This window comes from Talpa occidentalis, unplaced genomic scaffold (assembly GCF_014898055.3).
Source record: "Talpa occidentalis isolate TD23 unplaced genomic scaffold, MPIMG_talOcc4v2.1 talOcc4.12, whole genome shotgun sequence".
Lineage (NCBI taxonomy): Eukaryota > Metazoa > Chordata > Mammalia > Eulipotyphla > Talpidae > Talpa > Talpa occidentalis.
Window position 1 is genome coordinate 58,268,050 of NW_023601212.1, and position 15,743 is coordinate 58,283,792.

Below are 15,743 nucleotides of genomic sequence, written 5' to 3' on the forward strand. Positions count from 1 at the left end.
GGCTACTGACTTTTGCGTGTTGATTTTGTATCCTGCCACTTTACTGAACTGATTGATGAGTTGAATTAGTTTTTCTGTGGAGTTTTTGGGGTTCTCTATGTATATTATCATATCATCTGCAAATAGTGATAGTTTGACTTCTTCTTTTCCTATTTGGATTCCTTGTATGTCTTTCTCTTGTCTTATTGCTCTGGCTAGGACTTCCAGTATTATATTGAAAAGCAGTGGTGAGAGTGGACATCCTTGTCTTGTTCCAGATCTTAATGGAAATGCTTTCAACTTTTCACCATTGAGAATGATACTGGCTGTTGGCTTGTCATAAATGGCCTTTATGATGTTGAGGTATGTTCCTTGTATCCCAAGAATTTCAAGGGCTTTTATCATGAATGGGTGTTGCACTTTGTGGAAAGCTTTCTCAGCATCTACTGATATTATCATATGGTTTTTATATTTCTTTTTGTTGATGTGTTGGATAACGTTGATTGATTTTCGGATGTTGAACCATCCTTGTGTCCCTGGCATGAATCCTACTTGGTCGTGGTGAATTATCTTATGGATACATTGTTGGATTCTGATAGCTAAAATTTTATTGAGGATTTTTGCATCAGTGTTCATTAGGGAGATTGGCCTGTAGTTTTCCTTTTTTGTGTTGTCCTTGTTCAGTTTTGGTAATAGTGTAATGTTGGCTTCATAGAACGTGTTTGGTATTGTCCCTTCCTTCTCAATTTTTTGGAAGAGTTTGTGAAGGATAGGCAGTAATTCGTCTCTGAATGTTTGGTAGAGTTCATTTGTAAATCCATCAGGTCCTGGGCTTTTGTTTTTGGGGAGGTTTTTGATTACCATTTCAATTTTGCTGCTTGTAATTGGTCTGTTTAGGTGTTCTACTTCTTCTTTATCTAGCTTTGGGTGATTGTAAAGTTGTAGGAATTTGTCCATCTCCTCTAGTTTGTTGAACTTGTTTCCATATAACTGTTCATAGTAGTTACGGATTATTCTTTTGATTTCTGCTGTGTCTGTTGTGATTTCTCCTCTTTCATTTATGATCCTGTTTATTTGTGCTTTTTCCCTTTTTTCCTTTGTGAGCCTGGCTAGGGGTTTGTCTATTTTATTGATTTTTTTCGAAGACCAGCTCTTGGTTTCATTGATCTTTAGGATTGTTTTTTTAGTTTCGATTTCATTTATTTCTGCTTTGGTTTTTATTATTTCTTTTGTTCTACTGGTTTTGGGGTTTTTTTGTTGTTGTTTTTCTAGATCTTTGAGCTTCGAGATTAGGTTGTTTCTTTGAGTTCTTTCTTGTTTCTTGATGTGAGCCTCTATTGCTATATATTTTCCTCTTATTACTGCTTTTGCTGCATCCCATACATTTAGGAAATTGTTGTCCTCATTGTCATTCAATTCAAAGAATTTTTTAATTTCTTCTTTGATCTCTTCATTAGTCCAGTGGTCTTCCAGTAATGTGGTTTTCAATCTCCAAGAGGTAGGAGAGTTCCTTGCCTTCTTTTTATAGTTTATTTCTAGTTTGATGCCTTCATGGTCAGAAAAGATGGTTGGTATGATTTCAATCTTGGTGTATCTGTTGATGTTTGTCTTGTGTCCCAGTATGTGATCCATCCTGGAGAATGATCCGTGTGCGCGTGAGAAAAATGTGTAGCTACCTTTTTTTAAAAAAGATTGATTTATTTATTTATACAAGAACCAGGGTACAGTCCAGATGCACGGGAGGATGAAAGGATTCACCAGAGACAGAGCAGGGAACAGAACAGGCAGACTGACTGAAACACACTGCTGAGGGGAGCTGCTGGCGTGACGGAGAGGTCTGATGTGCCATGTAGGACCCTCGCCAGCCAGCCGTCATTGAACCGGTACTGCAGAGACTGCGGACAGCTTCACAGCACTGCACTGAACCACCTGTGCCACCAGGGATTGACCCTTATTTAATTGCATTTGTCCCCCTTTAATCCTATTCATATTCTTGTCCTGAAATCTGTTTTTTCTGCTATTAGTGAAGCCATTCCAGGTTGTTATGATCAATGCTTGCATGTTGCATGGTATATCTTTTCCTCTCCTTTTACTTATATCTTTCTTTCTTCCTTTCCTCCCCCTCTCCTCCCTCCCTCTCCCCTCCCCTCCCCTTCCCCTCCCTTTCCCTTTCCTTTCCCCTTTTCCTTTCCCCTTTCCTTCCCCTTTCCTCCCTCTTCTCTCCTCCCCCTCTCCTCTCCTCTCCTCTCCTCTCCTCTCCTCTCCTCTCCTCTCCTCTCCTCTTCCTCTCCTCTCCTCTTCCCTCCTTCCTCTCCTCCTCCCCTCCCCTCCCCTCCCCTCCCCTCCCCTCCCCTCCCTCCCCTCCCCTCCTCCCCTCCCTCTCCTCTCCCTCCCCTCCCCTCCTCCCTCTCCCTCCCCTCCCCTCCTCCCTCCCCTTTCCCCTTTCCCTTTTCCCCTTTCCTTTCCCCTCCCCTTTCCTTTCCCCTTCCCTTTCCTTTCCCTCTTTTCTTTCTTCATACAAGAGCTGGGGTACAGGCCAGAGATGAGGGGGTGGTGAGAGGATTCACCAGAGACAGAGTGGGGAGCAGAACAGGCAGACTGACAAACACACTGCTGAGGGGAGCAGCAGGCGAGACTAGAGAGGTCTGCTTCGCCATGTGGGTTTCTCTCTGGCTGGCCAGAGATCAAACTCATGCTGCAGAGGCTGCGGATTGCTTCATAGTGCAGTGCTTAACCACTTGCGCCACCAGGGAAGCCTTTATTTGTATATTTAATATGTGCGTCTTATGGACAGCATAAGGATAGTTGCCTTGTTATTTTATCGGTCTTTTATATCTCTATCTCATATTTTTAATCTTATAACATTTGCCTAACTGTAATATTTAGACCTTTACATTTTTTAATCATTTTGGTCAGGTATTTTTCCATTATCTTGCTATTTTCTATTTGTTCTTCTAGATTCTCATGTTTCTCATTTTCTTTCTTTTATTATTGAGTATTCTGGTAATTCATTTATGTCTCCTTTACTAGCATAGTAGCTATACTATTTCTTTTACTTTTCTAGTGGTTTCAATAAGGTTTCTAAAATGTTTAACATCACAGTCTGTCTTCAGATTATACTACTTTATATTTTGTGAAGAACCTTTCAACAGTGTACTTCTGTATTTTCATTCTGTGTGTTTTTGCTGTCATATATGTTACTTCTGTTTATATTATAATAATCACAATATATTGTGGGTTTTTTTGGTTTTTTTTTTTTGTTTTTTTTTTTTTTTTTTTTTTTTTTTGCTTTGAATAGACAATTATTCTTTTTTTGCTTTGAATAGATAGTTATCTGTTAAGCAAATTAAAAGACAGGGCCTCCCTGGTGGTGGTGCAGGGGTTAAAGTCTCAGCACTGTCAAGCTCTTGCCAGCCACTGTGGCATGAGCTGGATCCCTGACCAGGGAGCTAACCTACATGGCGAAGTAGACCTCTCCTGTCTCTCCTACTATTCCCCTCAGCAGTGTATTTCAGTAGATCTGCCTGTTTTGCTCCCCATTCTGTCTCTGATGAATCCTCTCACCCCTCCCCACCTCTGGCCTATACCCTGGTTCTTGTGTGCATAAATAAATAAAAACTTTTTTAAAAATTAAAAAACAGGACCTCCCTGGTAGCACTTTAACCCTCCCTGGGGTTAAAGACAGCACTGTCAAGCTATTGGCAGCCACTACAGCATGAGTTCATTCCCTGGCTGGCCAGGGAACAACCCACATGACACAGTAGACCTCTCCTGTCTCGCCCACTGCTCCCTTCAGCAGTGTATTTCAGTAGATCTGCTTGTTCTGCTCCCCACTGTCTCTGGTGAATACTCTCACCCGCCACACCTATGGCCTGTACCCCAGTTCTTATATACATAAATCTTTAAAAAACATTAAAAAACAAGAAAGCAAGTAACTTTTATATTTATCCACATATTTGCTCATTTCCAGCACTCTTCATTCTTTTGTTGAGATCTGAGTTTTCATATGGCATAAAAACTTCAATTTCCTACAGCATAGATCTACTGCTATCTCAGCTTTAGTTTGTCTGAAAATATGTTTTTGAATATTATTTCTAGTTTGGCAATTTTCTTTCATCATCTTAAAAATATTGTCTTGACTTGCATTGCTACTGAATACAAATTGGTAGTCTTGTTTTCTCTGTATGTAATGGGTCTTTTTACCTCCGGCAGTTTTCAAGATTTATCTTTTTTACTCATTTTTAGCCACTTACAATGTGCCTTTATATGTAATATTTTGCTTTATTTTGCTTGAATGTTGAGCTTCTTAGATTTCTGGGCTCATGGTTTTCAAATTTAGAAAAATTTTGACCATATACCTTCATAAACTTTTTCTCCCCCCCCCCTTTTTTTTTTGGCATTCTAGTTACACATTTATTTGAGTGTATATTGTCCTATTGGTCACTAAAATGCTAATTTTTTTTCTTCCCAGCTTTTTCTCCCTCTTCTTCAGTTTGGATTCTTCTCTTCTGTTTTGTCAATTTCATGGTATTTTATTCTCTATTTTTTCATCTGTTGTCATGCCCACCTATGAATTCTTCATTTTAGATACTGTACTTTTCAGGTGGAGGAATTTCATGAGTTTTTGTAATTCTCTTTCATTTCTTTTCTCATTAAGCTCATTGTTTTCTTTAAATACTTGAATGTAATTATACATGCTTTAAATTTACTACTTCCATTGTCTTTATCATTTCTGGATCTTTTTCTGTTCATTGATTCTCCACCACTTTCACCCCTTCACCCCTAGTTATTGGCTATGCTTTTTGCCTCTTGAATACTGTACATTGTCAGTGCTTCATTGTTGGATGTCTAGAATTTGGTAAGTTCTTAAAAGAATATTAAAGTTTGTTTTGACAGGAAGTTAAGTTTAAGAGATAAACTTGATTCTTTTGACTTGTTTTTAAACTTTATTAGGAAAAGTCTAAAGAAGTAGTTAGCAGACTTTTTCTTAAATACATCTTTGCCTTTTTAAGTCTCACAGTTTCTGTTATAGTTGTTAGCTCTGCTTCTGTGATACAAGAGCAGCCACAGACAATGATAGTGGCCATACTCCAGCAGAACTGAAATACAGAATACAGGCAGTGGACTGAATTTGATCCATAGGCTTTGTTAGATGGTCCCTGGTCTAGAGAAACATTTACTTTGAGGTTAGTTTAGTCTTCTAACAAGGCAGGATCATTCTGGGAGCTCTTGCTGAATGCCCTTGGATATTCCAGTGAGGTTATTTTCACTCTGACTTGTCAAAAATCTGAACATCTCACCCTGTGTGGACTCTGGCATTTGATGTTGTATATTCTCAGTATTTGTATTTCCCCTGTTCATTGTTACTGGTTTTTTTATTCTAACATAAAATCATTGGTCCTTGTATAGATTCCTGGAACTTTACTTCTGTGTAGTTTTCTCCTTTGTGGTACTTGCCCCTAAAATTCCAGCTACCCTGTAGATACATAGAACTTGTGTCTTTGACTCCTCAACTTAGTGAGTCTGCTGTCACCTACTTTATTAGATTCTCCTATGCTCGATTTGGATTCCCCTTCCTTGCTATGTGGTCCAGAAATTACTTATAAGCAGAAAGCCAGGGCAATGATAAGACTCACTGTTTCTGTTGTCATAGGGATCCCAGTTGTACAAAGCCTATCGTCCAGTGTTATATATTTGTTCATTTTTTCTAGTATATGGTAGGAGAGCAGATATTCCATTTACTATCATGGCCAGAAATGGAAATGTTTGGTTTTTACAGATTTATATCTATAGTAAAATTAATTCATGTTAAAATCAATTATATCTATTTCTAGGAATAAATTCTCCAATTGCAAACTAAGTGAATAATTCTCAACTTGATAAGGATTTTAATGTGGTAGCTATAATGTTACTTTTCTAAACAAGCTAACAAAGAGAAAACTGTTCCAGTGGATGTTTTGTTTTAGTATAAAACTAGTGTAATATCACAGACTTTATAAACTAGTTTGTTGTATATCTTCTATTTTAATGAAAAACTTGGTAATTTTTCCATTGTCTTTTCTTAGTCTCTTCATATTAAAAAGAAAAAGTTGGTGTATTTTTAGCTTAACATTGAGGAAAGTTTTGTAGCAAAACTTCCAATTTGCAAGTAAAAGGGGGAAAATTATGAGAATTACTGACTGGCATTTTTATTTTATTTGGTAAATAAAAACATCCCTTGGAACCAGAACTTATTTACATTAGGGCTCTGGCAGTCTACAGCTACAGCTAAGAATTACCAGTCATTCAAGATGCAAACAAGAAATCATTTGAAACCTACAGTATTTGCCTTTATACTTACCATTTTTTACATACTTCTGTGCTGAAATAAAATACCTGGTTTTTAAAAGTGTATGGTCTTTGAGAAGTGGGCCATATTGGGACTTGTAATTATTTCATTTCACTGTTTATTTATTTGAATAGTTTGTTTCTAAGAGTTCTTTGGATACCATGTCACCTATGTTAGTTTCAAAAGAGATTTCAACTGGGCAGTCATTTCATGTGTTGACCTATTTGTAAATGAGATACAGTGAGTTCTCACTTAATATCAACAGGTTTGTAAACTCCAGGTTTAAGCAAAACAATGCAGTGAAGCCATTTTTACCATAAGTTAATTGATATAAAAATTAAACTCTTACAGCATATTTCTGGTCACAAGACATTACTAAATTTCTCAATAAAACCCATACCACTTCTAGTATTGAGCAATCTAGTATTTTCCAATCCACTTACTCCAACAATTAAGGGTCTTGGGTAGCCAGACCCCATTTGGGCAACTCAGGGTACAACGTAGGACCCACACCTGAACAGAAGCCCTTTCACTGCAGTGTGTACTCACACCCACATTCACTCAGCTGGGACATTTTAGATATACCAGTGAACCTAGCATGTGCATCTTTGGAATGTGGGAGAAAACTAGAATATACCAAGAAAATCCCTGCAGACATGGGGAGAATGTGCAGACAACACACAGACAGTGGCCCCAGCTTGGGTTCAGTTTTTTATTTCCTCATCAATATTATAGCAAAGCAACTTTAAACTAAGCAACATTATTCAAGGACCTGCTGTATTTGTCTTTCTGCATAGGTGAAGGCATTGACTCTGATACTATCAATATGTCATCACCTATTAGTGTCCAATAGTCCTGAGATTTCATAAATTCACTGTTCATTTTGAATGGTTATCAAATGCCTTCTTTCTTGGGTATAGTAATTGTACAGAATTTACACCCTTCTTTTGTGGTGATCTAACTAAGATTGTTATTTATATTGAGTCTAATCTTTCATGCTGTGTGATAATATGCTTTTCAAAGCTTTTCTTTCACCAAGAATTAGAAGTTTGAATTATATAATTTATAATCCCTGTAAGTGGCAGGATCCCCCTGCACCCAAGTGAATCTTTCCACCATGTTGCTATGTTGTCTTCCTTTGTGAAAAATGACAAACAATGTTGCAAAAGAGATAGAGGTATGAGAAACTTATCTAGGTGCTATAGCAGTAGTTTTCTTGAAGACTAGAGTCTTTCCCCAAACAGAAACTAAATTGATTGGTATATGTAGCTTCATTTCTGAATGGTGTTCATGAAAGTATCATTTCTGGGCCCTCTGGTAACAGTTGTGATAATCATACAATATAAGTTCTTGCTAGAAAGAAATTTATGTTACATGTAAATACAGTGCGTTTTTTTTGTTGTTGTTGTTTTCTGAGTAAGCATAGGTATTTTGCCCATGATCAGCTCTGAGTGAGTTGTTATATATCCCTTAAGGACTCCAAAAAATCACTCCAACCACTATCTGAATTCAGAGCACTGAAAAAGTAGGTAAATGCTTAATTTGGGGCCTCCCATATTTAAGTACTATGTCTGTGCACACTTCCCAGAAGTAACTCATAATTCCCCAAAGTGAATATTGGAAACTAATTCTAATGGTGAATGTTAACCATTTTACTGTTTTCAAGAATGCATGTGCTAATTTAAGGGGAAACCTCAGGAAAATATCATTGTAGGAAAGGAAAAGTGTTTCTTAGCCCTCTTTGGGTCCCTGGTTAGGTCTGAAAATTAAATAGACAGAGACAGATTAACAGGAAAAAAGCAAACAGGTTTATTTAATGTAGGTTTTATGTGAGATGGCAGCCTTATAGGAAATGAAAACCCAAAGAAGCAGATCCTGAGTATTTTATGCTAAGTTATAAAGAGCAGGGGAGTTCTGTAGAAATGTGATAGGTTGGGGATTGTTGTAAATTGGGAGAAACTTAAACAAAGCCTGTTTGGATTCTTCCTGACATCTCTTTGTCTTTGGACATAAAGATGCTCCTTTACTCAAGGCACTTCTCACATGAGGGTTTTATGACATATTTCAGGGAAAATGGGTGAGAGTATAAGAGGTCAGTGACCCTCCTGCTTCTGCTACTTTCTCAAACTTTTCTTTAGCTTAAAATACTAAATGTGCTAAAGTGCCATATTTTGGCATTGTGTGCCCTGAACCCCATCATCAGCAATTACTATGCCCATACCCAGAAAAAAAAAATAACATGTTTTTATTTCTTATGGATATAACTGTGACTACATCTACGGAGTATATTAATCCTATAAAAATTTTTGGAATAGTGGAAGAAATTTATTTTCTCTTAAATAAATTTTAAGAGTGGCAACAAAAAGAGCATTTTTCAAAAGTAACTTTATGAGTAATCATAGGGAGAATTTTAAAATAGAAAGAAGTAAGTTTGTAGAGCAGATTACTTGTATAAAAAAGAAACTAAAATTTAACTCAGATTGGCTGAGTATACAAATACACCTTTTTTTTTTTCTTTTTCTTAAATCACTTTGTCATGAAAACCTGTGGGATATTCAGGCAGACCTCTATTCTTCGTTGAGACTTCATCTGTCTCAGTGTCTCATAGCTGTTATTTGGGTTTGTTCATTCCTTTAGCCATGTGACTTCTGGGCAGTTTTGAGTCTGTTTACCTCCTTTGTGGCTGCCTACTTTGAAAAGCAAAATGACTTCTATATGCTTCCAAACTCCAAAGTCTGTTATACTCTGTTTCCAACAAGAGGCATGTTCTTCCTACTTAATGAGGTTCTTTCTGGTAAATTCAGTCTTGCCATTCCTTTTTCCACTCTTCTTACTTTCCAGAGAAATGACTTTTTCCTAAGGCCTAGATTATAAAAAAAAAAAAAATACTTTGACACATACATTCTATTTCAAGTAATCACCAAGGTCATTAAAAATGCATATGCTGAGTGATAGAACAATTAAAAAGAAAGATAGTCTTCCTTTTCCCTGATGAATATTTGCATTTTTTGTTTTCCTAATACCAAACAGCTATCCATAGAGATTTATGCCAAAGATATAGACAGTGTTTACATCAAATACTGGTATTTTATGGGAGAAAATGAATGAAGGGATAGTTTTCTGTGGAATGGCTTATGTAATTTGTTTCTTTTAAGTTAGTCTTATGTGTTTTATTTCGGTCTATTTCTTTTGGTTTTTCCTTCTAGTGGCAATCAATTTTTCTTTACAATTGAAAGTTTCCTACTCTGCTTCCAACTTTATTTTTTTATTAAAACTTAATCTTCAAACTATGAAATTTTATTTTTAAAACTCATAGTTAAGCACATTAAAGATGGTTCTCTACTTTAGATTCTTTTGGCGACCTAGGGTGAAGTGAAGAAAGGAGACAAGGAAACTATTCTTTTGGACTGCCCTCCAGGAAATCCTTCTCTATACTTTAAAAGTTCTTGTTCTTTTCTAGGAGTCCAATGTGCTGATTGCTGCTAACAGTCAGGGTACAATTAAGGTAAGTTATTTTATACATCTCCATTTTAAACTCAGATCCATTTTCAGACTGTTACAGACCATAAATATAAAATGGAATTATAGAGTTGTAGTTAAGCCTTAGAGATCATTCCAAATCATGGGTCTCAATATGCTTAGAAATGACTTTGATTGAAGGGGAATAGAATAGGTAGCTTGCAACTATGGAGAAGATGATAGTACTTATTATAGGTTATGTGAATGTTGAATGAATTGATAGGTTGATCAGAATGAAAAATAGATGAAAACTATTAAGCATTCACTGTGGTCCAAGCACTGTTTAGCTTCTATTATTCAGGACGACCACCCCACAGAGCATTTGGTCGACAAGGCCCAACATATAGCAGGAGATGCTTAGTTGGTCACCAGATAAAAAAATACTTTATTTTTCTCTTCCTCGTGTTTTTCTTCCTTCTTTTCCCTAACCAAGTAGGTTTTTCTCAGTTGTCAAGGGAAGAAAAAGTATTTTACCATTCATTTGAAAATTGACTATAAAAAAAATGGGCTCCATGATTTGGTGGTGAGCACTCTGGACTCTGAAAATTGACTATCCTATGGTCAAGCCATTCACGTAACCTGAAAACTTAAAATGTCCCTTGGTACAAATTATTGGTCACAAATCCATAATTTTCCACATAATTTTCTTAATATCTCAAGGAAGTGAAAAATAGCTAATTATCTAATTATGCCACTGGATATTTACCACTTGGGCATCATATGTTGAATAAATAAATCCTAAGCTAAGCAGTGAACTTTTTAAACAAAGCACCATTTTAGAGGAGGCTTTAAGTACATGGGTTTGATTAGCACTTATTTTGTGGGTACCAATTTTTTCCACATATTCTCTGCTCTAATGGAAATGTCAGGAAGTTGATTCTTTTAATATGAATCTGTTTCCCCTGCCACTTGACATTAATTTTGCCCTGGCTTCATGCCACCTATCCTGAGCAGAAAATTACCCAGCAGCCAAGAAAGCAAATCCAAACCTGACACACTGTCCTGCAGAGATGAAATGAGCAAATTCCAAGCTGAAGAATTGTGCTGTTAGGTGATCAAACTAATTTACATGTATACTCCTTTTTCTGTAGCTAGTTTCTCTGTTTGGTAAAGCTCACTTGAGTGCCAAGTGCCATGGACAACCTAAATGAAAGCCAGACTTTTGAAGTGATCATTGTATATTCAGGAAGCCTGAAGCAAAATGATAGATCTTGACTTTCTTTAGTCTCTCTTTGTCTTACTCTCATGGCAAGGCCTACATTGAAAAAGTTGGACCTTATTCAACAAGTTTGTTGCTCAAAGTACTTAGTACTTGGAGAATCTTAGTAACAAATCTAAGACTTTGTTCAACATTGACCTCTTATGTTAAGTAGTTTGCTTGCCAATTATAAAGGTAAAAACATTATTGAAAACAGATTTAAGTCAAGACTTAGAAGGGGAGAAGTTGTGCCTTTAAATCTTTGCCACCTGGAATTGCAGTTTCCACTTAACATTGTTCTTTTCGACAGTGTCTCATAATTGTCTTCTCATTTTATGTCCTTTCTTAACCATCTTTTTCTCTTTTTATAACTGATCAATGCTTCTTCTTTTTAGTTTTAGCAATATCACAAATTTCTTATAACAAGATACTGCTTTAATAACTAGCAAAATATTTTGATACCTGGTGACTAGGAAACAGTAGGAAAAGGCATGAGCCTATATATATGCCTTGATCAATAAAAACTTTATCACTGGAAGAAATAGGTTAGAGCCTTAAAAGGCAATCCTTAATGATTCTTCAAGAATACAGAATGATGTTCCAACATATATCCCAAAATGTTATACCCATGCTATGTTTCAGCTAATTCATTTATCCATATATTTTATGTAGTTACCTTGAAGATTCCCTAGTTAATTGTAGAGTTCATGGCAACTAGTGAGTTGGAAAAAAATAAAGAATTAATGTCTAATTCTTTCAAAATTCTTTGTCTAAAAGCAGTTGGGAAAAGTTTTCTCGATTTGGTTCTCCATTTACGATATACTAAAGGTCTGTGATCTTTTTTCTCCCTAATTAGGTGCTGGAGTTGGTATGAAGGGTTTACTCAAGTTTAATTATACTTGATCCTGCTGAAATACATCTGCAGCTGACAATGAGAGAAGACAGGAACTGTCATGTGATGTCTCTCCCCAAAGTCATGATGGGTTTTGGATTTGTTTTGAGCAATTTTTCTTTTCTTTTTTCCTCCTTTATGATCTTTGGGACATTGGAAAAACCTAGTGAACTCTCCACCATCAATGTAACTCTATGGACTTTGCTGCTGTTGGTGGTGTGGTTACCTAATTTTTGTGATAGGGAAGCATTCTTTTGAATAAAAATAAATAATAAAAAATAATAAAAGTTTATTGAGCCACAGTTGAGCTGGGAAAGTTTTTGTCGAATGTGGCAAAGGATCATCTTACCAAGAAATAGCCCAAATGAACTGTAGAGTAATGTACTAATGAATAATTTGTAAGGTTCATGTTTCCCAACACCTTTGGAATTACATATATCAACATAAAATATAGAGTATATGACTTACTTTCAGTGAATTTAATGTTTATAGGAGGTACGATCAATAGCTTTACCTTGTGAATTCTGTTCTTCATTCTCTGACTGGATCATCAGTAAGTACCAGACTCCTCAGTCCCTCTGAATCTGGCCAAGGACCAGAAATTTTGGACTGTTGAGACAACATTCAAACAGAAAGGAAATATTGGTTTGTTACAGCTACCTTTCTCTTTGCTTTTGAAATATCATATATACATGCTCTAAGCCCTAAATGTAGACAAACCAGTTCATTTTTTAAAATTACTGCTATCAGATATTCATGGATATTACTATCATTCTGGTATGAACAGTGATTTTTTAGCAGGGGTCGGCAAACTTTTTCTGTGAAGGACCAGGTAGTTAATATTTTAGGCTTTGCAGATCATTCTGTCTTTGCCTCAACTACTCAACTCTGCCATTGTAGCAGAGAAGCAGCCACAGACAGTAAGTGAATAAATGGGTGTAGGTATGAAGTAGACAGATGGTTAGATTTGACTTACACATCACAGTTTGCCAGTCCCTGACTTAAAGGAACTCTAGTTTCTTCCTGACTTAGGAAACACCATTACCTAAATTTCCAAGCCATGTATGTAATCTCTTAGGTTGTCTAGTTAATTTTATAAATTGTTTAGTTGTTTTGAATTGGTGAAAGATAAGTTAGTTAAAGTAGCAGGTCAAGCAAGCAAAAGTAATGTGAAGCTTTCTGTTTGAGCTATTTTACTGAACACTTTTTTAGATATAAACAATTTTATTTCATATTTTATAACAATAGACACTTGGAGGAGCATGGTGCAAATAAGAATATGAATGATAAGGTTGATCAAAATAGTTTGTGTCCACTCAAAATTATTGAGACCTACTACAAGTCCACATTTCATTATCTGAAACACTTGGGCCAAATGCAGTTTGGTTACTTAGACCTTTTTGTATTTAGAAAAGTAATAGAGTACTTATTAAGTAACTCTCCAGTAGAGTCTGGAGCAGTACTCCATAATCAAGTACATTAATATTTCTGCAACACAATGTATGAACATTTAAATTATATGGGATTAATAAAGACTAAAATTAGTCTTCTGTCAGTTCAGGTCAGTTTTTACTGACAAATGAATTTGCCTCAAACTCAGGTTTTTCAGTTTTCACAGGTTCAAAACTATTATATCTTCCTAACCTCTGGAGTTAAGAACCTGATAAACTTTTGGACTTAATTCCTTAAGGAAAGGTTGCTGTCATTCAAAATTTACACCTGTCATCAACCAGAGCAATGTTAGTTGGCCTTTGTTTCCAAAATTAATAAATAACTTTTTGCAAAGATGTAGGAAGAATATTGAAATATAGATTCTTCACTTAAAGAACTTCATTCCAGCAGAGAAATACAAGAGAATCATTAGAATGGGAAGCACAGTAATGCCTCTTTGACTGCATTTTAAATAGAAGCAGATTATTACAGTTTTTAATTTGATGTGACTTTGTTTTATTTCAAGTTGTCAATATTATGGGGTCATGTTAATTTCCATATATTTGAAAGGGTGTAATAAGGCACCTTTGCTTATCAAAGGGACTCAATTTTGTAATAAATTATTATTTTAAGAAGGCAGTGCTTTATTTAAATTTGTCTCCTATCTTTTTCACTTTTTTCTTCAGTATAGCAAGAAACCACTTTTTAAATTTGAGTTAGTCTTTGCAGAATGTCAACATCAAACTACTATCACTATTCCTTGGGAAAAATAACAATACATTTAAAGATAATTTGTTTCTTAACACAATGGAAATTTAACAACTCAAGAAAAATGTGGGTTTTCATGTTTCAATCTAATCTTTATTTCAGTGGATTTGTAGGGGTTTCTTAGACAAAGTTTGCCTTTGTACTCAGGCACACAACTCATGCAGAAGAAACAATAAAGATTAAAGAACTCTTTTAAAGAAGATTGAGCTACTAGACATCAGAAAATTCATGGAATTAAGCCACAACTTCAGAAAGATGAGTGTGTGGCTGGACCATTAGTAGGTAAGGAAGAGTATAGGCAGCATTTGGTGAGCTAGAGGATCCAGTAGGGTGAAGCTCTCTAGCACATGGTTGAGAATTTAAATGTTGTTATGAAAACAGTTGAAAGGGAATGGCATGATCTCATTTATGGTGAATGGGTAAGTGGGGGCAAGAATGCACTTAGGAAGGCAATTAGTCAAGAATTAATGGTGGTTTGGACTAGGGTAGTAGCATGATCCAACTTAAAAAGCCTAATTCAGCTTAGAATGGAGTTTACCTCTCTCTTATTCTAATATATCAGAAGATTCTTGGTTGATTTTTGAGATTATTTCCTTATAATAAATTGTGACAACTCAGCATATCAATTTTTTGGGTGTGTATGGAATCCTTAACCAGCTGAATTTCACTTGGGAACCTCAATACCATGTGCTGTTTTGGGACCACCACTTCTTTAGACCTAGAGGCTAACTAGCCTTTGTTCTAAATGTAAAGGTAATTGGTCATTGTACCTAATGTAATTATGCAAATGTAACTAGGATTAAGAGTCAGGAAAGGTCTATTTATGTAGAAATGAGTCCTTAGGAAGTAGTAATTTAGACCCTGGCCTATTGTGTTGTGATTGACCTTACTACAATAGTAGCATCTATAGTTCTTCCCAGAGCAGTTGGTTAACAGATCCTTGGTAACTTCTTGTTACTTGTAGTTAATATGTTAGCTCTCCTGAATTCTTGGACTAAAGAGAAAACAATGATCATTCCAGAAATATTTGGTGAGCGCCTGCATTTTGCAAATTGCTATGTATTACCTCCTAGGAATATAAAATAAATATACCTACCCTCAAGAAGCTAGCCATACAATAAGTAAACAGTGTATAAGTATCATAATGGGTGGTAAATTTTAAATTTATCATAGATAAATTGTAGATATACATAGGAAAAACATATAACCTATAGCGATATAAAATTAAAGATTGGGAGTAGGGGAAGCTACCAGGAATAAATCAGTGACCTGTCCCAGCTGCCATTTTTTTTAAAAATGTAAACATAGAGCTTAGGGGAGATTTAAGTTACATTCTCAGCGTTTTCACAGGGCTATTGTATGGTATTGCAAAAGATAGCAAAACTCCCTACTCCACATTAATCTCTAAATTTTGCTTGCAGAGAATAACACTCTCATCTCTGTTTCAAATAAGCTTATCTGTACAAAATCCATAGTCAGTTATTTGAGTGCCTGTAATTATTTGTTTCTTCTTTTTACCTGAGATAATTACAACTCAAAGAAAATCAAGAAATCTATTTGTATATGGTTTTAATTTGTTTTCACTTCACTGTGAGTCATACTTCCTTGCACAGTTTTAAAAGTGAACA

At 35.8% G+C, this 15,743-nt stretch overlaps 1 protein-coding gene across 1 annotated transcript in view; it reads left to right on the forward strand.

The window, feature by feature from the left end:
* The window catches only part of COP1 (COP1 E3 ubiquitin ligase), a 156,725-nt gene extending 144,507 nt beyond the window's left edge, over positions 1 to 12,218 (forward strand). The window contains 2 exon segments of the mRNA XM_037506422.2: positions 9,768 to 9,812; positions 11,881 to 12,218. Coding sequence (XP_037362319.1) covers positions 9,768 to 9,812; positions 11,881 to 11,898 — 63 coding nt within the window. The 3' untranslated portion in view covers positions 11,899 to 12,218.
* The last annotated feature ends 3,525 nt before the right edge of the window (positions 12,219 to 15,743 follow it).